The 24,547-nt window shown below is 41.8% G+C and overlaps 1 protein-coding gene across 1 annotated transcript in view; it reads right to left on the bottom strand.

Moving 5' to 3' along the window:
- The window catches only part of LOC124606450 (aspartate aminotransferase, cytoplasmic-like), an 87,408-nt gene that overhangs the window by 35,225 nt on the left and 27,636 nt on the right, over nucleotides 1-24,547 (bottom strand). The window contains exons 2-3 of the mRNA XM_047138433.1: nucleotides 13,709-13,890; nucleotides 1,565-1,673 (exon numbers count right to left, since the gene is read on the bottom strand). Coding sequence (XP_046994389.1) covers nucleotides 1,565-1,673; nucleotides 13,709-13,890 — 291 coding nt within the window. The remainder of the gene's footprint in view (nucleotides 1-1,564; nucleotides 1,674-13,708; nucleotides 13,891-24,547) is intronic.

Below are 24,547 nucleotides of genomic sequence, written 5' to 3' on the forward strand. Positions count from 1 at the left end.
CCAACCTTTCTCTTTTATGGAAATGCAGATTATATTCACATATGTTAATGGTAATTAGTTAAAATTGAAAAAAATGAATTTAAAGGAGGCAGATGGTTAAACAAGAGGGGAAGTAAAAATATCCCAGCTTGCTTCATCACAAGATGTCCAAGACTTGACAGTATGTTTGATAGAGGTGTTCATGGAGAGAATGACAAACTGGCTGCTATCAGAGAGGTACTGGGGTTATTTACGAAAAATTGCCAAAAATATTTATTGTCTAATGTATACATTATCATATTTGTTTATTAATTGTATTATATTTGGATTTAAATAAAAAAAGTCCTAAAATCATTCATATACACTGTTCAAAGTGTCCAGAAACATCTTTTATGTTGTGAATGATACTTATCATCTGTGTGAATGACCATGTCAGGAAATATTGCACAAATAATTGTGAGTTAAATTATACCCAAACTGGTGTCAATTCTTTTTATTATCCATCTGGAAGCCTAAGAACTTCACAGATGGAAACTCATTCAGTATCTTCCAATTGATCTCTACTTCTGGTACCTCTAAGAAAACATCACTCTCGGATTAGGCCTTAGACTTTATCTAACTGACTGACTTCTGCCTACAAGGCAGTACAAGGAGTGATCATGGGACACATGATCAACTTGTCACCAATCACTTCTGTCATTATTAGCAATAGAAAAATCCTGGTGATGCTGCTACTTCTTCTTTATTCAAGCAGCTCCTCATCTGCCCTCACAATTGCTGAATTGACCTCATATCAGCCTCCCTATATCAGAAAGAGTCTGAGAAGGTACCTTGGGGCCAGGTGTTCCTGCACCAAAGGCTGCGATGCTTACCATTCAGCTATGTAAGTGGTCTTTAAGTACCTGTAAGTCACTTTTATCTTTTTGTAATTGCATATCATGAGCTTTTGTAAGATTAAGAATTAAACTGTTTGCTGTCAACCAGTTGTAAGTCTATTCCACTACTTTATTGGGCACGTTATTCTGGAGCAAAACCAAAACTGGACAAAATTAATTCAAGGTGGCCTCAACCAGCAGTATACAAGGTGTAATCAATATTTAAATCATGACATACATTGATCTCCCAGTTATTTATACTCACTCATTGAGAGATTGATGATTTTTTTAAACTGAAATTTATAAACTGTTTGTTAACTGTGTAAAATAAGAGCAGTTGGGCTTTTAGACCAATTTTATCTGCATCTGTGTCACTTATATTAAAAATACTTAAAATATATTTTAAAACTTGTGAAACTTCTTGACAGATTAAAATTGTGGGCCAGCCCAGGAGTCACACACAGATCCTCAGCCTGTTCTCGTGCACAGTTTTAAACTCCTGGAGAAGTTCACAACAGTACATACTCCACAATGAAGTGAAGGGTTAATTATCTAAAACAAGTCTGGTAAACAGATAATATAAAAGAACTAGGGAAACCTGAAATACACAAGAAAATGAATTTGACAACTTAAAAATTAAATGTCAACTGATAATGTCTAACCAGTAAATATTTTTTAGATAAAAATAAATACAAGAGAACAATATTCACCCCAAGTTTGTGCAGGAATGTAGGCAGTATTGTAATTCAGTACTCTGGATAAGAATTCAGATCCAATACGTACACATCCCGTTCCCCCGAGGCTCTGTATGCCAAAGGCCTGCAGACAAAATATTAAAACAAAACTACAAACTACCACAATTTGTAAGGAATATTGTAGTTAATATTGTAGTGTCTGTTTTTAATAACCTTTTTAAAAATATTTTCTACATTTACAGTTTACTCTTTTGGCAACATGCATTTACATTGTGAATTGTGTTTTATTCATCTCATGACGTACATTTGCAATCCATTTGGTTTGTGTACAGGAGGCACATCACAAATTTATAAAACAGTTACAGTGATTTTTACATTCATAAATAATAGCACTATAATAAATAATAAAACTATAAGGATATTTCAATGTGTACCACATTATATCCAGCTCAAATTTCCAGTTTCTCCTGCATGAATTCATCCACTGCATAATAACACTTCAGTGTCAGTACCTATATAGCTTTTGTTTAAGTGAACCTAAATTCATCTGCATCAACTTGTTCCCTTTTAATTTATTACAAATTTTCATTCCCATGTATTGAGGTCCCTAGGCATACAGTCTGAGGCTGTGGGTGGGTAGCATAAAATTTTCTTTATTTCTAGTATCATGTGAATGGACAAAATGTTTGTTTCTCAAATAATTCATGTCTGGCGTACTAAAGTATAATAATCTCACACATGTATAAGGATGGCAGGGTTAATATTTTAAGTTTTCTAAATAATGTTTGACATGGTTCTTTGTGATTTGCAGTGCACATATTTTAATTGATTTTTTTTTTTCTGTATTTTTAGTATCCACATTATGTTTGTCGAGTTACCCCAAAAAAACAATACCATACCTAATAATGAATTTGAAGTAGCTTGTATATGCTACTTTTTGTGTGCCCATGTCAGTTGCTGTTGATAATATTTGCATTGCAAATGCAAATCTGCTCAATTTGTTTGCCAGGTATTCAATATGTGCCTGCCAGCTCAAATTTTTATCTACATTTAAACCTAAGAATTTGACTGAGTCAACTTCTTCTATACCTTGGTTGTTGTGTACAGTCTTAATCTGCTCACATTTTGACTGTTTGGTTTTGAACTGCATAACGTGAGTCTTAGATATGGTTAGATTCAACCCATTTAGCTGAAACCAAGTTTCTAAGGTACTGAGGGTACTGATCACAGATTTGGGGATTTTTTCCAAATCCTGATCTTCAACTGAGACAGAAGTATCATCTGCAAACAGAACTGATGGGGAGCTGATATTTAATGGCAAGTCATTAACATAAAAGAGAAAGAGGACTAGGCCTAATATGGAGCCTTGTGAAACATGTTGAGATTTTTTTTCAGTCAAAAAAATAATATGTGCCACTTGAAGAAATGCTAACTCTTTCCATTCTGTTGGATAAGTAGGGTTTAAGCCATTTTATGGCACTGCCGCTAATGCCATACTTTTTTAAAGTTTGTAAACAAGCAATGTATGTGTGGCGTAGAGCGCCATAAATATCGATATTTGTTCAGTGTATAAGTGTGCTATCTTTGAGGAGAGGGCTTTGGGAGGATGTTGGCCGCTAATGGCAGTTAGCCTCTGGACTTGTATCTGTGTAGAAGCGAAGTGCTAATAAATCTGTATCTGAGAGAACTCTAGTTGTTTACCTACAACTATATCCTATTCCCTCACTGGTGATCCCGTTTTTTGTGTAATACGCATCCGAGTTACAGCCCAAAGATTATTTACGTGCCTACCGCGTCGGGTTTCTTCGATCGCGAGGGCCGTTGTTGAGCTTCAGACAATGGCCTTTCAGCACTCACCGCTGCCTGGATTTCAGCAACATCTCTCCAGCATTCCTGCCGTCGTAGTGGACATGCCGCAAGACTCTTCGGAATCCTTCAGCCCGAACATGCAGTGGAACTCATCGAGTGCTGCCAGTTTCTTCCAACTGCCAACGGTTGCGGACTCTGGCTTTGTTAGCCTAGACCTTTCCACGTGTTCTCCCCAGAGTGTTGTTCAGAACATTCCTACTCCCATGTCGAATGCACAATTCAAGACAGTTCGTGGCATCGAGCAAAGTTTTGCTATTTTGGAAAATCCAGTAGTAAATTCAAACTTGAATCAGTTCCCGCCACGTGTGTATCCTTTCGCGCCGGCTAGTCAACAGGTGCTCAATGCTCACCAAACAGCAAATATCACACCAAGTGTGCATCCTAGTGGACATGTGTGGGATCCTTGTGTTGCTTCTAATCAAGTCAACAATTCTGTGCTGGACAGTAATTACCCGGACATCTACAACCAGCCCCATCACTCACAGTCGAGTAAATACAGTGTGCATAATGGACATTCACCGGCGTACTTAAGTACTTGTGGCTTCTCTCCGAGCTACCACGTCAATGAGAATGCTCATTTTGACTACGATCCTCATACTGTTCGAGCATCCGTCACTTCACAGTCGCCCCCCCCCCCCCCCCCCGCCCCCCGGCGTCAAGTGAATTTTGCGATACCCGCATTATGGGACGCCAATAATTCGGACTCGCTATCTTCTGCATGCTCTACTTCCGTCCGAAGAAATAGGCACACCTCCGCAGTGACTGCAAAGCTGAATCTGCCGAAACTACCAGACTTCAAACCCACTCACCTGGAGTTCTGGTTTAACCTGGTTGAGCAAACATTCAATGTCTGTGCTTTGGACAACGACGCACGCTTTGCCTGCCTCATGAACCATTTTCACAACCGTGTCGATTTAATTTATGATCTGGTCAAAGCACCCCCCTAGCAGGAAAGTATGCTGTGGTGAAACAGACAATACTGGAGCGAGTCTCGAAAACCAGGAGAGAAAATGTGCGACAGCTCATCTATGAAGAGTGTCTCAGCGACAGGTCTCTGTCCCAGCTGTGGCAGTGCATCCGTCTTCTCATCGATGAGCAAGTTATGCCTGATGACACGCTCGCAGAAATCTGGACAGAAAAGCTGCCTTTGCCTGTCCAGACTGCAATCTCTGCGTATGAAGATAGGCCAGTAAATGAAAGTTTACGCGCCACCGACAGAGCATACTCTGCCAGGCAATGTGAGCTCTGTGCACTGCATTCTGAACGTGACCGCACTAAGAAGCTTTCTGACTGTCTGGTGCTGCTAATAACAAGTTTGTTAAACTAGCCGCCCTGCCTGCACCTTCAATTCCCCGCAACGACAGTGCATCGGCCTCTGTGGAAGACTCTGGGTCACATACTCTGTCACCTAGCAACTACCCACAGGAGCACAGGCCCGCCCAACCTTACTGTTTCTTCCACACAAGATTCGGGGAGCAAGCTCGCAAATGCCAGTCACTGTGTTCTTACCCAAACTCCAACCACAGGTAGGGCTGTGTAGCCACCTCCTGCGATGTAAACAATGGGCACCATCCAACGTTGCATTCTGTTTCGGACAACAACAGCAAGTGTGGTCGAGTCTATGTTCATGATTTACATTCAGGTGTACATTTTCTAGTAGACACTGGCACAGACGTCTCTTTGCTGCCGGTTTGCCTAGCAACCAATAAAGTGCAACCACACAAAACAGTACCTCGTGCAGTGAACTTGTCTACCCTACAGCGTTCGGGTTCTACTCTGTATACAGTGAAACTTTCGCCCGAGTGCAAGCTGGAGTGGACGTTTTTAGTGTCAACAATTGAAGAACCCATTCTCGGAATTGATTTCCTCAAGCACTATCAGTTGTCAGTAGATTTTGTGCAAAACACTGTGTTTTACCCCCCACTAAACAAACATACTCCTTTAGCTCCGCCGAGTGACAGTTCGGCTAACACCAAACATGTGTGCTGTGCTAAGAAGTGTTTAAACTTATCCTTGGAGCTGCAATCTTGGACGAACAAGTGGCTAGTGGAGTGCGCCAAGTCTTCAAAGTTGCGGATGGAACATATGGAAATGCTGCTGCATCTCTGCAACATACACCACGAGCTGGCCTCCACACAACAACGCCTTGTGACACTACAAAAAGACGACTTGTCGGCTACAGACAATCTGGTGTTCCCGTGCCTGTGCACGGTAACGACAATGTTGTAAACTCTGTAAACTGTGTCAGCACCCCCTCTTGTAATGACAGTGTATGCCCGAGTGCTCATGTTCCCTGCGTTCCGAATGGATAGTTAACTTCCCAAGCTCGTGGCAATGAACTACGGCCATCTGCTGTTCGGCCACGCCCACTCATGCCTACAGCGTTCGTAGCGGCACGGCCCGCTACCAAGAACTAGTGTACCAACCTGGCCCATGTTAACACACGTGCGGCCTTTACGCAGCCTACGAGCGGCTGGCACACCTTACTTCTGTGCCCTCAGCGCCACAGCTTTGCCCGTCTGCCACCACCTGCTCCACTTCATGGACATCTGAATGTCGTGCCGCACCACGTATTGCAGTAGTCACTAATGGCACAGTTCATCGGTTACTCCTAACCGATGGGTCGCCCATATCGCAACGCCCACGCCACCTCAAGCCGGAATTTATGAAAATTGCAAAAGAACAATTAGATGATCTATTACAAAAGGGAATAATTGAACCTTCTTCCAGCTGCTGGGCTAGTCCTATCCTGTTTGACCAAAAGAAAGATGGTACTTGGCGTATGGTCGGAGACTATAGGCGTTTAAATGCCCGCACCATCATTGATAAATACCCGGTCCCACACATTGTGGACTTCAATCAAGCGCTCGCAGGTGCAAGGTACTTCTCTGTTTTGGACTGTAAGTACGCATTTCATCAGATTCCTATGGCTCTGGAGGATATTGAAAAGACTGCCATAACCACTCCCTTCGGACTGTTTCAATACAAATTTATGCCGTTTGGGTTGAAAAACGCCCCCCAAATGTGGCAGCATTTCATCAATCAAACTTTATCCCATCTAGACTTTTGTTTCGTATACATGGATGACATATTGGTTTTTGCTTCTACTTTGGAACAGAGTGAGGAGCGTGTTCAAGTCGTGACAGATATTTTAGTAGCCGCTGGTATGGAACTGAACAATAAAAAGACTCAATTGCACTAGTCATCTGTCACATTCCTAAGTTATGTTGTGTTGTCGGATGGTCTGACACCACCACAGGACAAGATCAAGCCTGTTCTCGAGATGCCACACCCCCAGACCTAATGGGAATTACACAGATTCATCGGAACAGTTAATTATTACCGTAAACATTTGCCAGCCACTTCTGCGGTGCAGGCTCCTCTCACAGGCTGTGCCTATTCTGAACATTACCTCTGAGACAGTAAGTCGAGCATTCTTAGATTCGTGGATCTCTAGATTTGGCTCACCTGTTTACCTCACCACTGACCAGGGACAACCATTCGAGTCTTCAGTTTTCTCCGACTTATGTAAAATGTTTGGTACTGTCAAAATTCATACTTCCACATGGGCTTGTCGAGCGATGGCATCACACCTTAAAGTCTGCCTTGCGTTGCCATGACTCACTATGGACAGAAGCACTGCCCTTTGTGCTTCTTGGCCTTCGTGCAACTTTCAAGGAAGACCTCAAGGGTTCCGTAGCCGAGTATGTGTATGGCCAACCTGTGGTTTTGCCTGGAGAATTAGACACTCCCACCCCATTTCCATGGCCCTCTGAACTCCCTTCACTTCTTGAGCGAGTGCGCTTGCACTGCAGCAAAATTCAGCCGCCACCTCTGGCTACTCATACACCTCCGTGCGTGTATGTACTGCACACGCTAGACTCTTGTGAGTACGTGTTTCTCAGAGATGACTCAATCAAAGTCCCGCTTCAGTCGCCCTACACAGGTCCTTACAAGGTCATCAAACGCTCTGAGAATTACATGGATCTCCTCATAAAAGACTCTGTAACCACGGTCTCACTCAACCGAGTGAAACCAGCTTTCATTGAACCTCCCTGATTCTGCCCCTATTTCTCCCACTCCTGCTTCGAGCGGCCATCCATCTTCTCATACCGTACATTCGGGTAATGATTCTCCACAGCGTGCTTCTCTGCCGAGCACTGCTCCTTCTCCGTGTTCATCTAATTCGAGTGGCCAATCTTTTCGAGGTTTCACTCCTCACAGCCCTCGCAGTCGAACTGCCAACCACTCGGATTCTACCATTGTGTTACCATTTTCATGTGACAGCTCTTTGTCACGCCGTTCAATCCACACTGGCTCCTCATTGCCTTTGGTCACACTCCCTCGTCCATCAGCTGATCGCCCGAGGTTGTCACAGTCCAGTGCACCTGCCACCTCCCTCTTCGCAGATGCTTGCCCCTGCCATGGCTTTCCCACACCTCCCTGCCTCCCTATCATTGCTCGTACAGGTCCCACCCAAGAATTCACAACACATGTACACCCTGATGACATACATAAATTATCTGTTGTCATAGATGGCGATACGGTGTGTGTGGTACTCACGTGTGACAATGTTGTGGGAGGAAGGGCAGAAACTCGTGTGGTGTGCCGCTTTAAATTGAGCACAAGTGCTGCGTGTGGCAATTTACGTGCCTTTGTTAGGCCTTCTGGCAAGGTGATTCTCCGCCTGCCTGCTGACGAAGTGCTACACCCCCACTCCAGGACGGGACATCGTCTTCAGCCACCGGCGTCGCTTGCTGACTTCACCGTCAACATACCGGGTTTCACCCCCCGGCCTCCTACCAGTCGACCGCTTCCGTCTGACGCGGAAGAACTGTACCGCCTGACGTGCAAGAACTGTACGTTACCTTCCTAACTTCTCACCCCCCGCCCCCCCCCCCATTCACAGGGACGTACTCCATACTGCGCAGGGAGGGGGGAGGGGTCTATGTGGCGTAGAGTGCCATAAATATCGATATTTGTTCAGTGTATAAGTGTGCTATCTTTGAGGAGAGGGCTTTTGGAGGATGTTGGCCGCTAACGGCAGTTAACCTCCGGACTTGTGTCTGTGTAGAAGTGAAGTGCTAATAAATCTGTATCTGAGAGAACTCTAGTTGTTTACCTACAACTATATCCTATTCCCTCATATGGTTTACAGAATCAAACACCTTTGTGAGGTCACAGAAAATTCCTGCCACCTTATTTCTCTTGTCTAATGATGTACTTATTTTCTCTATGAAACTGTTTTCTGCATCTATGGTGTTTTCCCCCTGCTGAGAACCAAACTGATTTTTTAGAATAACATGCAAATCTTTTAAATATGGATTTATAGAGTGTAACATATTTAATGAAATCCATATCTTTGTTTTATTTTAGTTCTCCGTGCAGTTGGCTTTTCCTTGCACTGGAAATTTTTATGCCCTGGGTAATCCACTTTACTTCTTTGTTATTTTATTGCTGTAGAGTCTAGGTGGAAATGTTTCATTAAAGACAGCAAGAAAACTATTTAGGCATTTCTCAAAGTTTTCGTCACTTGAGTTACAATGATCAAAAGGCCATGTTTTCTCTTTTAGTTTCTCACTAAATGTTAGTAAGTTTTCTTTGCTAAAGTTCCTGCTCATATGGGTTTTCATACGTGAAATGTTCCTGTCTGTCTATGGCAGCTCAATGAACAATGCACAATGATCTGAAATACCAAGATCTAGACAAAATTTATGTACATCTTCATATACATAATTAGTTAGAACATTGTTAATACATGTTTCTGATTGCCCGTTGTCTCTGGTAGATTCAAAGAAATTCAATATATTTGGTGGCATCTTCAATGAAAGAGTCTTTGGTGGTTAGGGACCACAGTTGTCCCCCTACCTTGTTGATAATCCAGGTTCCATCCCATCCATTTCTCTTGATATTTGTTGCAAAGGATCCTCAATGACATGCACCACAACTTGGTAGATGGGGTCACAGTTGCTTCTGCTCCTTGTTGTCAATCCAGATGTCATCCAATCCCATTCCTTTAATACATGCTGATTAAAAGAGAGAGAAATTTTGCAACTGTTCTTGTTGCACTGAGTGTGGTGCTAGTGTAAGAATTCAGGTTCTGCTATAAGCAGCAGTCTCATGTCCAACACCTCTGGCTGTTGATTGCACACATGGGGGTCAGCTCTGGAACTGAGAGCCAATGCTTTGTTAACTATAAGTGCCAATTGTATCTGCCCAATGCACCAGGTATCAGATCCTTGCTACAGGCTTGCTCTCTCTTGAGCTGTTCTTTGGTTAAGGCAGTTTCCTTTATTTTTCTTGCGTTCTTTAATTCTAACCCAGCAACAGAAACTGGTGCTATGGCCTGGGCTTGTTTGGATTATTTCTGCACAATATTTCTCTGTACCCTGTGCCATGTTGCTGATCTAGGCTTATCATTGTTTGTGTCTGTATCCACTCCTCCAGAGCTTTTACTGTTCTACATTAATGAACTTTCATCAATACAAACATAAAATCCCTGATATTCGATATTGATTGTGGTAGTTTCAAGTTGGGATAAGACGCAGAAAATAAATTTCAGTAGTTTAGATGTGTGAGTTCTATAAAGAAAAGACAACCCTAGTGAATGAATGAATTAGAGGAAAGTAATGATAATTGTTATGTTGCCAGTCATACGAATAGTAGTATTATAAGTTGGCTGACTGGTTAAGATGTCAATAACAGGTTTGTACTGGTAGGAATTATTTTTCTTTAACTTGTCTTTTTTTTAGCATTACTACATAGTACCCAGCAAAAATAATTTATTATACATAAATATGTGGAGCATATTATCTATTTTTTATTCAGATGAAAGGCTGTAATTATGAAGAAGAAGTGAATACATAAATAAAGCCTCTGAAGGTGTCAGAATAGTAACAGAATTTGATATATAGTGTACTTGATCTAATCTGCAGTGTTCAGTGTTCCCTTAATACACTGACAGGTATGGAAAGTATGCACTATGGAGCATCAGTCTGATATTTACGGAACTTTGTGTAGATGTTTATCACTTAACAGGTGTTAAATGATTAAACTTTCATTTCACCCAGAACTCGTGTCCACTACCAACATCAGTAGGAGGTGTGACCCCCAAGAGCTTGATACTCTATTGTATTCTTTGTGGCATGGATGTAAACATCTTTAGAATCTAACTTGAAGAACTATTTGTCATCCCTGAAAAAGATGCTGAACGTGTTTATGAATATTGCTGGTTGGAAGTTGTTATGAAAGTATACACCTTCCCATCACATCCTAGACATGCTTATGGGTGACAAACCAACTCAGGGGATTGGGCAGGCCAGTCAAGAACCTCTACTTTCCTCAAGACATTGTGCTGTGAACTGCAGTGTGGGGTCTTGCATTATCCAGCTGAAATATGCCATTTGGTGCACTGGTCATGAAGGGTGTTACTACAGGACTATTCTTGCCATTCACTGTGAGCATTCCACCTACCTTCAGTAATTACTAAATCAGTCCTTTTGTCATATCCAATAGCTCTCTACACCATGGTTACAGGTGTTGGAGTGATATGGGTCTTGAGAACTGCTGGTTCCTGTGACCTTAAACAAGGCCGTCTGTGGACAGGTTGGTGGTGATCTGACCTCCATCAGCAGAAGTGAGACTGATTTCTGGGCACCACAGAGTGACACTCAATGACTCACCTCACTCTGGTTCTACACAATGCAATTCTATGTTAAAACTTCCTGGCAGATTAAAACTGTGTGCCCGACCGAGACTCGAACTCGGGATCTTTGCCTTTCGCGGGCAAGTGCTCTACCATCTGAGCTACCGAAGCACGACTCACACCCGGTCCTCACAGCTTTACTTCTGCCAGTATCTCGTCTCCTATCTTCCAAACTTTACAGAAGCTCTCCTGCTGTGAGGACTGGGCGTGAGTCGTGCTTCGGTAGCTCAGATGGTAGAGCACTTGCCCGCAAAAGGCAAAGGTCCCGAGTTCGAGTCTCGGTTGGGCACATAGTTTTAATCTGCCAGGAAGTTTCACATCAGCGCACACTCCGCTGCAGAGTGAAAATCTCATTCAGCAATTCTATGTTATCTCCGGTATGGAGGCAGTATAAACAATGCACAGGAATTCCAGATTGCAATCCATCTTGCAGTACACTGTTCCCAGTGGTTCCTGGTGACACTCTGCCTGTAACCTCTGTTAGGATGTCAGTTGTTGCCATTTGTGTATTCACAGAGCAAATCAAACAGTCTTATGATCTCCTTGTGGTGCAGTCTTTCTGAAAGGACCTGCAACTACCCTCCTTGTCACACTGCTGTCCTGAGTCCACCTCATCACCAACTGTAGTGCAGATACTGAAATGCTCCCAGTGACCCAGAGAGGTAAGCTATTTAGCCACTCCCACATCTGACACTACAACATACACACAGCAGGCAATGAGCACACAACAGCAAGCCAAAATACAACTCCCTTCGCCACATCACACAGCATGATCCCATGGTCCCCAGAGTGGAATAAAGCTGCTTGCACAGCGACAAGAGGCCAGTGTTGTATTCAGTTCACATGCATACAATGTACGCACTGGCTCAATGGCTACACTCTTATTTATGACCTATTCTGTGGTCTTATAAATTTTTTTTTTTTTTACTCTGGCTGTTTTTTTTTTTTTTTTTTTTTTTGTACTCTGGCTGGACTTGTCGTAACAGTACAAGAGATTTGGGCTTCATTAGCAGAATTATAGTATTTAACAGTGTCCATTATTTGTGTAACTGCAGCCAACAAATGTTTGTGTTGTGCAACCAGCCCTCAATCTATACCAAATTTGTAACTAATTCTTTTGTTCAAATAAAGGGAATGGAAGCAACATTCCAACACATTGCACTGGAGCCAACTGTTTTTGCTCTCTATTGGTATTATGTTCCCATGTACCTCATGTCAGTGATTCCACCTTTCTCAGAATCTGAAAGAATGCATTAAGTGCGTGTTCTCTGGGCCTGCTATATTTTGGTGTCTCCACTTGGAAAGTTTCTCTAACATTGGACAGACTCTCTCTCTCTCTTTTTTTTTGGGGGGGGGGGGGGGGGGGGGAGGGAGGGGTACTTTAGTCTGGTGGCTGATTTTAGCATCACATGAGAGAATAAGCACTAGTAGAGACCATCATAAGCAGGTTCCATCATTTTCTACAGTTTTTGTTGTTGCTAGACCTGAGTCATAAGACAGTTTTTTTTTTGTGCAATATTTGCAAATATTTAAAGTTATATACACTTAGTGCTGTATAATACACTGAAGCTATTTGGAATACATTGTCATTCTTCAGGTACAGATTGTTAAAGGAAGTAAACTTCCACTTTTCTTAAAAGTAGTTATGTAGTCTGTGGACTGTTAAGCCATACTATCTGATCACCTGCACCATCTTGCATCTTGTAAGAGAAAAAGGTCTTTTACTTTAGAGAATGTCAAATTTTCAAGTTAAATTAGTTTCTTTAAAGTCTTAGCAATTTTACCTACCTTGAAAATCGAAATTTGTGGTAGTTTCCTAAATGTATTTAACTGGTTTTTATAATACTTCTGCTTAATTTGATTTATTTTACTGGTTATTGTTGTATATTAGAGTAATAATGTAACAGATAGGTGATTAAGTATGGTTCTGACAAGATTTTCTGAACTGCAAGGCTTTTAAATTTCAGTGGAGTTATTGTTGCTAGGTACATGATCATGGTATATCTTGTAACATGTTTTCACATTTGGAAAAGCCTAAATTTTCTGGAGTAATTTTTGTAATTTCAGAAAAAGACTGCAGCACATCAAAAGTGAATGAGACCATTTAGAACCAGAATAAGAAGATATACTAAATTTCTATTGCAGGTCTTGAATGTGTCCCAAATTGTAACACTTTCCCCTACTGAAAATATGCTCATATAATGATAAAGTTTTAATCAACATATTATACAGGCATGGAAATACTTGACTATCAGATTCATAGTGTTTGGTCAATGTGTTAAGGCTTCAGCACTTTCGATTCCCCCCCCACCCCCCCCACCCTCTCTCTCTCTCTCTCTCTCTCTCTCTCTGTGTGTGTGTGTGTGTGTGTGTGTGTGTGTGTGTGTGTGTGTGTGTGTGTGTGTGTAATAGAGGGAGAGAGAGGGGTCTATATTACTACATTCAAAAAATGTAGCTATAGGTGAAGACCATATGCAGTGAGTTTCTACCTCTGAATCTCACTAATTTAAGATGCCATCCACTCCACAATGATTTTCAGTATATGGCTGCAGATGTTAAAAGACTAATACCTGTTTCACACTCACCTTTCCCTGCCTCACAACATCACTTTCTGGTCCCAACAACAGGGCAGTTGCTGCTTGGCTGAAAGTGTCACAGCCCAGGAATGTCAAGTACTCATGGTTTCTTGTCTTGTCTTGACCCATAAGCTGCTCAATTCGCTGCACCCAGGGCATCACCCAAGGCTGTCCCTCATTGGTACGATAAGCTGTGGAATAGAATCACAAATACTTTCTGGGAACAGAGTCAATGAAAATATTGCAGACATGGTCCACAAACTCAACATGCATTATCAATCTCGTGAGCATCTGATTAGAGCGAAACCTGTTGTACTATGTGGATGAGTATGTTTATGGTAGTTTTGTTTCTTAGTGCAATTTACTATTTGGTGTATCGTACTTGTTAGTAAGGCTTGGAATTTTTAGAAAGTACTGATTTGCGTGCTGAAGAAGATGGGCTGACGAAATTGGAAAAAATGGACGTCACCAAAAATTCTTCTTTTGAAATTAGTGGAAGAGCTGATGCACTGGAAGCGGCTCAATCATATGTGTCACCTATCATGAGTGTGCCACCTGAGCAGACAATGCAAGAAGATGCTGCTTCATTTAGAACAGGATAATTCTGCGGTGAAGAATTAGCTATACCTCTGTTTGGCATTGTGGATCAAGTGATGTCACGCCTTTTGGAAAAAAAATACCAATTGTGTCCGCAGACCAATTTTAAACAAGTAATGCTATGTCATTTTCATTTCATTGCAAGTTCAGTATTTCTGAATGATTTTTTTTCTGGTATTATTTTGTATCATTGCATTTCACTGATTTCGCTCCAGTTGATACCATTTATTTATATTGATAAAAAGTCTACTCACCATGTGGCGGCAGAACACACACGTAAAAGAAGGTCGTAATTAGGCAGCCTTTTGAGCCAGTAGCTCCTTCTTCAGGCAGAGGGGTTGAAAGGGGAGGAAGTTGGGTGAAGGAAAACGACAGGAGAGGTCTAGGAAATGGGGTAGATTTTGGGAAAGTCACCCAGAACCGCGACTCGGGAGAGACGTACCGCACGGCATAAGAGGGAAAGACTTATTGTTGGGGACTGCATCAGACGAGATTGGAAAACCTTAAAGCTTAAAGATGGAAGACAGAGTAATGTGCAAGACAGAGATTACTGCTTAAACATCATGCATGAAATAATAAGAATGAAAAGCTAAGTGCATTGTACATAAGAGAGGTGGGAGGGGACGGCAAAAAATAGGTGGGTAAGACAACAAAAGATGTATAAAGCTAAAATGGAGTGGAGGTAAGAGTAGTTACTCTGAAGAAATGCTGAGATGGAAGAAACTAACATAAATTAAGGCGAGGTCGGTGGTGGGAATCAAGGACATATTGGAACGCTAGTTCTAAACTGTGGAATTCTGAGAAATTGGGATCTGGCGGAGAAATCCAGATGGCACATGTGGTGAAACAGACACCAAAGTCACGATTGTCATGTTGAAGACAATGCTCAACAACAGGATGTTACGTGGTGCCAATATACACCCTCTGTCTATGTCCATTCATCCTCATTGATGCTTTGGTGGTCATCATGCCGATGTAAAAGGCCGAACAGTGTTTACATATCAGCTGATATACAATGTGTCATTTCACAGGTGGCTCTCCCTTGATAGTACATGTTTTGAAAGTTACAGGACTGCTACAGGTGGTGGTAGGAGTGTGCATAGGGAAAGTCGTCTACGTCTACATGATTACTCTGCTATTCACAATAAAGCGCCTGGCAGAGGGTTCAATGAACCACCTTCAAGTTGTCTCTCTACCATCCCACTCTCGAACGGCACGTGGGAAAAACGAGCACTTAAATTTTTCTCTGCAAGCCCTGAGTTCTCTTATTTCATCGTGATGATCATTTCTCCCTATGCACGTGGGTGCCAACAGAATATTTTCTCAGTCAGAGGAGAAATCTGGTGATTGAAATTTCATGAGAAGATGCCATCTCAACAAAAAACGCTTTTGTTTAAATGATTGCCACTCCAATTCATGTGTCATGTCTGTGACACTATCTCCCCTATTTCGCAATAATACAAAACGAGCTGCCCTTCTTTGTACTTTTTCGATGTCATCCGTCAGTCCCATCTGATGCGGATCTCACACCGCACAGCAATACTCCAGAATAGGGCGGACAAGCATGGTGTAAGCAGTCTCTTTAGTAGACCTGTTGAACCTTTTAAGTGTTCTGCCAATGAATCGCAGTCTTTGGTTTGCTCTACCCACAGTATTATCTATGTGATCGTTCCAATTTAGGTTGTTTGTAATTGTAATCCCTAAGTATTTAGTTGAATTTACAGCCTTCAGATTTGTGTGACTTATCGCATAGTCGAAATTTAGCTGATTTCTTTTAGTACTTATGTGAATAACGTCACACTTTTCCTTATTCAGGGTCAATTGCCACTTTTCTCGCCATACAAATATCTTATTTAAATCATTTTGCAAGTTGTTTTGATCATCTGATGACTTTACAAGACGGTAAATGACAACATCATCAGCAAACAATCTGAGACGGCTACTCAGATTGTCTCCTATGTCGTTAATGTAGATCAGGAACAATAGAGGGCGTATAACACTTCCTTCATTCCTTGGGGAACGCCGGATATTACTTCTGTTTTACTCGATGACTTTCCGTCTATTACTACGAACTGTGACATTTCTGACAGGAAATCACGAATCCAGTCGCACAACTGAGGCGATATTCCATAGGCACACAATTTGGTTAAAAGACGCTTGTGAGGAACGGTGTCGAAAGCTGATAGGTATTCATGCTTAAGGGAAGTCCCTCTAACAAAGGAACCACTTTCGACAAAGCTTAGGTATCCGAGTAATGAGGGAATTCGTATATTTCATCAAAATATACAAGGTATTAGAGATAAAGTTAGTGAACTGCTTATAGCTGTTGACTCTGAAATTATTGGTATGTCTGAACACTTCTTAAATAAGGAGATAATTCAGAGGCTTCCTTTACCAGGATACAGGTCGGCTGGCAGCTTTTCAAGGAACTCTTTGCGGTGTGGGGGAGTAGCCATGTATGTGAAAAACGGCATCCCATTTGAGTCAATTGATGTTTCAAAGTAATGCACTGAAAAGGTGTTTGAATGTTGTGCAGGTGTGGTTAAATTTAACGGAGCTAAACTTCTAACTGTTGTTATTTATAGATCCCCAGACTCCGATTTCACAACATTTTTGCTAAAGCTAGAGGAGGTTCTTGGTTCACTTTATAGGAAATACAAAAAGTTTGTTATATGTGGTGACTTCAATATTAATTGTATAAGTGATTGTGCAAGGAAGAGGATGCTGGTAGACCTCCTTAATTCATATAATCTTATGCAAACCGTATTCTTTCCAACGAGAGTGCAAGGGAACAGTAGAACAACCATAGACAACATTTTTGTTCATTCCTCATTACTAGAAGGGCATTCTGTTAGCAAAAAGGTGAATAGCATTTCAGATCATGATGCACAAATTTTAACTCTAAAAGATTTTTGTGCTGTAACACGTGTTAAATATAGTCATCAGCTGTTTAGGAAAGAAAGCTGATCCAGTTGCTGTGGAGACCTTTGTAAACCTTATCAAGGAACAAGAGTGGCAAGATGTTTATAGCGCTGATACAGCAGACGATAAATATAGTGCTTTTCTCAAGACTTATCTCGTGGTGTTTGAAAGTTGCTTTCCGTTAGAACGTTCAAAACAGGGTACTAGCGCAAACAGGCAGCCTGGGTGGCTGACTAGAGGGATAAGAATGTCTTGTAGAACAAAGTGGCAATTATATCAAAACGTTAGAAACAGTCAAAATCTAAATGCAGCAGCCCATTACAAACAGTATTGTAAGGTGCTTAAAAATGTTTTTAGGAAGGCAAAAAGTATGTGGTATGCAGATAGAATAGCTAAGTCTCAGGATAAAATTAAAACCATATGGTCAGTCGCAAAGGAAGTGGCTGGTCTGCAGAGAGAGGTCGAGGATATGGAATCAGTGCGGAGTAGGAATGTCCGTGTTACTGATAAGTCGCATATATGTACAGTATTCAATAATCACTTTCTGAATATAGCAGGTGAACTAAATAGAAACCTAGTCCCAACGTGGAGTCATATAGCGCTCTTAGAAAAAAGTGTTCCGAGACTGTTGCCTGAAATGCTCCTCCATGATACTGACAAGAGGGAGACTGAGTTAATAATTAAATCACTAAAGACCAAGAACTCTCATGGATATGACGGGGTATCTAGCAGAATACTGAAGTATTGTTCTATGTATGTAAGCCCAGTACTTAACCATATCTGTAACTTTTCCTTTAGGAGTGGTCGGTTTCCTGACCGATTAAAGTACTCAGTAGTGAAGCCACTTTATAAAAAGGGAGACATTGATAATGTTGACAATTTTAGACCTATTTCTATGCCATCGGTGTTTGCTAAAGTTATCGAGAGGGTTGTATATACAAGGTTACTGGAGCATTTAAATTCACATAATTTGCTGTCAAATGTTCAGTTTCGTTTTAGAAATGGTTTAACAACTGAAAATGCTATATTCTCTTTTCTCTGTGTTTTGGACGGATTAAATAAAAGGTTGCGAACGCTAGGTGTTTTCTTTGATTTAACGAAGGCTTTTGACTGTGTTGACCACAAAATATTACTGCAGAAGTTGGACCATTATGGAGTAAGGGGAGTAGTTTACAGTTGGTTCGTCCCTTACTTTAAGAACAGAAAGCAGAAGGTAATTCTCCGCAGTATTGAGAGTGGTAGTGGTGTTCAGTCCCAATGGGGCACTGTTAAGTGGGGCGTTCCCCAAGGGTCGGTGCTGGGGCCACTGCTGTTTCTTATTTATATAAATGATATGCCTTCTAGTGTTACAGGTGATTCAAAAATATTTCTGTTTGCTGATGACACCAGCTTGATAGTGAAGGATCTTGTGATTAATATTGAAACAGTATCAAATAATGTAGTTCATGAAATAAGTTCGTGGTTTGTGGAAAATAATTTGATGCTAAATCACAGGAAGACTCAGTTTTTACAGTTTCTAAGTCACAATTCAACAAGAACCGATATTTTGATCAGACAGAATGGGCATATTATAAGCGAGACGGAACAGTTCAAGTTCCTAGGCATTCGGATAGATAGTAAGCTGTTGTGGAAAGCCCATGTCCAGGATCTTGTTCAGAAACTAAATGCTGCTTTATTTACCATTAGAACAGTATCTGAAATAAGTGACACTTCAACACGAAAAGTAGTCTACTTCGCATATTTTCATACGCTTATGTCGTTTGGTATTATTTTTTGGGGTAATTTTTCTGATTCAAAAAGGGTATTTTTGGCTCAGAAACGGGCTGTTCGAGCTATATGTGGTGTAAGTTCGAGAACCTCTTGTCGACCCCTATTCAACAGTCTGGGAATTCTGACATTGCCCTCTCAGTATACATTTTCTTTAATGTCGTTTGTTGTTAGCAATATTAGCCTATTCCCAAGAGTTATCAGCTTTCACTCAATACTAGGCAGAAATCCAATGTGCATGTGGAATGCACTTCCTTGACTCTTGTGCAGAAAGGAGTGCAGTATTTTGCTGCATCCATTTTCAATAAGCTACTACAAGAACTCAAAAATCTTAGCAGTAGCCCAAACTCTTTTAAGTCTAAACTGAAGAGTTTCCTCATGGCTCACTCCTTCTATTCTGTCGCGGCGCTCCTGAAAGAGCTAAAAAATTAAGCAAATTCCAGTGTTACATTGTTGATTTTCTTTATTTAAACTTACGACTTATCACCTGAATATGTTTTTTTATATTTCATTTTATCTGTTTCTAATATCGTGTTATAATTTCATGTATTGACTCGTTCCATGACCATGGAGACTTCTCCTTAATTTGGTCCCACGGAACAATAAATAAAAAAAAGCCTTCTGGAAATCTAAAAAAATATGGAATCAATTTGACATCCCCTGTCGATAGCACTTATTACTTCATGAGTATAAATAGCTAGTTGTGTTTCACAAGAACGATATTTTCTGAAACTGTGCTGGCTATGTGTCAATAAATCGTTTTCTTTGAGGTACATCACGATGTTCGAATACAGTATATGTCCCAAAACCCTACTGCAAATCAACGTTAGTGATATAGGTCTGTAATTCAGCGGATTACTCCTACTTCCCTCTTTGGGTATTGGTGTGACTTGAGCAGTTTCCAGTCGTTAGGTACCGATCTTTCTGTGGGCGAGTGGTTGTACATAATTGCTAAATATGGGGCTATTTTACATACTCTGAGAGGAATCTGAATGGTATACAATCAGGACCGGAGGCCATGCCTGTATTAAGTGATTTAAGCTGCTTCGTTACTCTGAGGATATCTACTCCTATGTTTCTCATCTTGGCAGTTGTTCTTGATTGGAATTCAGGGATATTTACATCGTCTTCTTTGGTGAAGGAGTTTCGGAAAACCGGGTTTAATAACTCTGCTTTAGTGGCACTGTCATCAGTGACTTCACCATTGTTATCGCACAGTGAAGGTATTGATTGCGTCTTGCCACTTGTGTGCTTTATGTATGACCAGAATATCTTTGGGTTTTCTGCCGGATTTTGAGACAGATTTTCGTTGTGGAAATTATTAAAAGCATCTCGCATTGAAGTACGCGCCATATTTCGAACTTCTGTAAAACTTTGCCAGTCTTAGGAATTTTGTGTTCTTTTAAATTTGGCATGATTTTTTCGCTGCTTCTGCAACACCGATCTGACCCGTTTTGTGTACCACAGGGGATCAGTACCATTACTTATTAATTTATGTGGTATATATCTCTCAATTGCTGTCGATACTATCTGTTTGAAAACATTCCACAACTTTTCTACACTTACATGATCAGATCGGAAGGAGTGAAGACTGTCTCTTAAAAAGGCGTTGAGAGCATTTTTATCAGCTTTTTTAAATAGATATACTTTGCGTTTCTTTTTGATGGTTGTAGGTGTTACGGTATTCAGCCTAGCAGCAACTGCCTTGTGGTCGCTAATCCCTGTATTCGTCACAATACTCACTATTTGTCCAGGATTATTTGTAAGGTCAAGTATGCTTTCGCAACCATTTACGCTTCGAGTGGGCTCATGAACTAATTGTTCAAAGTAATTTTCTGAGAAAGCATTCAGTACAATTTCGGATGACGTTTTATGTCTGCCGCCAGCTTTAAACATGTAATTTTTCCAGCATATCGAGGGTAGATTAAAGTCACCACCGACTATAATGGTATGAGCGAGGTACTTATTTGAAATGAGACTAAAGTTTTCTTTGAACTGTTCTTCTGAGTCGGGGGATCGGTAAAACGATCCAATTAATAGTTTAGTCCGATTTCAGGTATAATCTCTACCCATACTATTTCACACGAACTATCTACTTCAATTTCGCTACAAAGCAAACTACTTCTGACAGCAATAAATACTCCACCACCAACTGTATTTAATATATCCTTTCTGAACACTGTTAGATCGCCTGAAAAAAAATTTTGGCTGAACTTATTTCCGGCGACTGCACTGTACCTATAACTATTTGAGCTTCAGTGCTTTCTATTAGGGCTTGGAGCTCTGTTTCTTCCCCAACATAGCTATGACAATTTACAACTACAATACCAATCGTTTCTACAACTACCTTACTGTGTTTTACCTGCCCACTTTTAGACAGACATTCCTTCTGTGGTTCCCTGAGACCGTCTAACCTAGAAAACCAGCCAGTCCCTTCCACCACAGTCCCCGCTACCCGTGTAGCTGGCTCCTGTGTATAGTGGACTCCTGACCTATTAAGTTGAACCCGGAAACCCACCACCCGATGGCGCAAGTCAAGGAATCTGCAGCCTACACGGTCACAGAACCACCTGAGCCTCTTGTTCAGACCCTCCACTCGGCTCTGCACCAAAGGACCACAGTCGGTTCTATCGATGATGCTGCAGATGCTGAGCTTTGCCTTAATCTCGGAAGCAAGGCTGGCAGTCTTTACCATTTCCGCTAGCCACCCAAAACCAGACAGAATCTGCTCCAATCCAAAGTGACACATGTCATTGGTACCGACATGAGCCACCACCTGCAGTTGGTTGCACTCTGTACTCTTCATGGCATCTGGAAGCACCCTTTCCACATCCAGAATGACTCCCCCCAGAATGCACACGGAGTGCACCTGGCTTCCTTCCCCTCCTTGGCAGCCATGTTCCTAAGGGACCCCATTATGCGCCTAGCATAGGGGCTCCCAACTACCAGCAATCCCACCCTCTGTGAATGCCCAGACGTTGCGGGCTGAGAAGCTTCCTCTGGGACAGGGTGGACGACTGCATCTGGCTCAGCGACATCGTCAGCTACAAATAATGCCCGAAACCTGTTTGTCAAAAGAACCAGGAGGCCCTACGATCAGCCCCTCACGAAGTTTCTCACTGCCTGCCAGACTTTGGAATGATCTTCCACTCAACCACAGGTGAGGGGTCAACCTCAGTGCAGGCAGTACCCGGGGCGGCCACAGCAGTGCACTGATCAGAGGACACGTGGGACGTGCTCGACGTCCCTTGTGTCCCTGCATCTGATCCAACATAGTGACACCCCTTGGCAGCAGCCTCAAGCTGTGTGACAGAAGCCAAAGCAGCCTGGAGCTGTGAACAAAGGGTCGCCAACTCAGCTCGCATCTGTACACAACAATCACAGTTCCTACTCATTACTGCAGTCGCTCCTGTTTGAAGCTCGCCAAAATATGTAACAAGTGAACGGTGTACTCGCCTTATTAGTAGCAGGAACTAGCGGTGCTGCTCTCGCTGACGGTCTAACTGACAGTGGGGATGGACACAGGTACAGGAGCAATTGGGGTGCAATATGGGTGCAGAAGCAGCATAGCATCTGACAAGAATATTGCAGAGATTGGGAGGGCGATGAAAAGCTATTCCAGATGCGGTGGTTAAAAATCACACAGAATCGATCTCATTTCAGGACATGATTTTAGAAGTCATAGCCCTGTTGAAGTAGCTGATTAATACATCCAAGAACAGGATAGTATTGAATGATCAAGTGGTGTGCTCCAAAGCTATTTCTTGGAGGGATCAGCAGCACCAGGATTGGATGTGATGGCCCAGGAAATCTGTTTTTGAACTAGGCTGGCAGGGTAATTATATGCAGTGGAGACTGAGGTGAGAATGGTGCTGTTTTGCTGTAAAGAGTCTACATCCGAACAAGTACATTTACCTCAAATGCCAAGGCTGTGTGGGAGGTAATGTTTGACATGGAAAAGATGGTAACTGTAAAACTATAAGTGTTGTTGTTTGTTGGTAGGTTTAATGTGGATGGAAGTGTGTACCTGGCCTTTGTTGAGGTTGGGATCAACATCAAGGAAAGTGGCATGGGATTCCAAATTGGATCATGTGAAATTTAATTGAGAGAGGATATTCAGAAACTCTCGGAATTTTAACAGGTCAGTCTCACCATGTGTCCATAAGGTACAGATGTCATCAGTGTATCTAAACCAAACGAGGGGCTGAAGACTTACGGATCACAGGAAAGCCCAGTTCAAGAGATCTATGAAAAAGTGGGCATAGGAAAGAGCCATCCTGCTTCCCATAGCCATACCCCTGATCTCTTTGTAAGTCTGCACCTCAAAGGTGGAGTAGTTGTTGGTAAACGTAAAGTTGATTAAGGTGAGCAGGAAGGATGTCATAGGTTTGGAATCAGGTGAGCACTGAGTGAGGAAAGAGGAAATGTTCAGCAGCTGGCAGACCCTGTACATGGGGATGTTGGTATAGAGGGAGGTGGCATCAATGGTGACAAGCAAGGTGTGTGGTGAAGTGGGATGGGCAAAGATTTATATCTTTTATAGAGGAGGGGGGTCTTTGTACTATGTGTTGCAGGTGCTTATCAACTAAGGCAGATATACATTTGGTGAGTGCTTTAAAGCCAGCAACTACAGGACAGTCAAGATGATTGGGTTTTTGGATCTTAGGAAGAAGGTAAAAGGTGGGGGGTGCATGGTTTCTTTTTTTGGGGGGAGGGCATAAGAATTTCTATGGATTGAGGTATTAGTCCTAGTGAGGGGTCTGAGGTTTTAAGGTGGAACTGCAGGTCAGTTTGAATCACAGGGGTGGGATCTTGATGCCAGATATTGTATGTAGAGGTGTCAGACATCTGATGTAGACCTTCACTAAAATACTCTTTTCAGTCAATTACTACAGTGGTAGATCCTTTGCCAAACTTCACCTTAAAAAGCCATCCTACCTCCTCCTAAACTACGTGAACATTGGTGTTTCCCTCCCTGTCCCTCAGCAGTTCCATAAGCAGCCACACCATCAACCACCACTCCTGTCACACAAATCAAGCTTGGACAACCTCCTTAACACCTGACAGCCTTCACCACTGCCTCCCAAACTAAGAATAATGTTACAGTTATATGCGTTTGTATGTAATTAAGTGGCAGACAAAAGTTGGCAGCACTTCTGCTCTAGAGTCTTTGGAGAGACAAGTACTAGAAACTAGGTCTTTGACGATGTGTGTCTTTGTGTGGCTGTACAATGTGAAATAAACGTAATGTTAAGTGAAGTAGACTGATTCTTTTTAAATCTAAAACAAGTAAAAGTAACAGGTTATGGATCCATTTTCGCTTAAGAGTCGTAAGTGAATTAAAGACTCGAAACAGTGACGAAAAGTTAACAAAATACGATAATGTGTGCTTGAGAGTGAAAACTGTTGTTGTAAAACCTTTTGCTGAACTGTGTTAGTGCAAGTAAGCTCCAAAAACGAGAGTTTTTACTCCCAGTAGAAAATACAGTAGTCAGAATTTGAGGTTAAATTGTCGTCAACTGAGTTTTTTTATTGACAGGAGGTTAGTTAAGCCCAAGCCAC

Source organism: Schistocerca americana, chromosome 3 (assembly GCF_021461395.2).
Source record: "Schistocerca americana isolate TAMUIC-IGC-003095 chromosome 3, iqSchAmer2.1, whole genome shotgun sequence".
NCBI classification, from domain to species: Eukaryota; Metazoa; Arthropoda; class Insecta; order Orthoptera; family Acrididae; genus Schistocerca; species Schistocerca americana.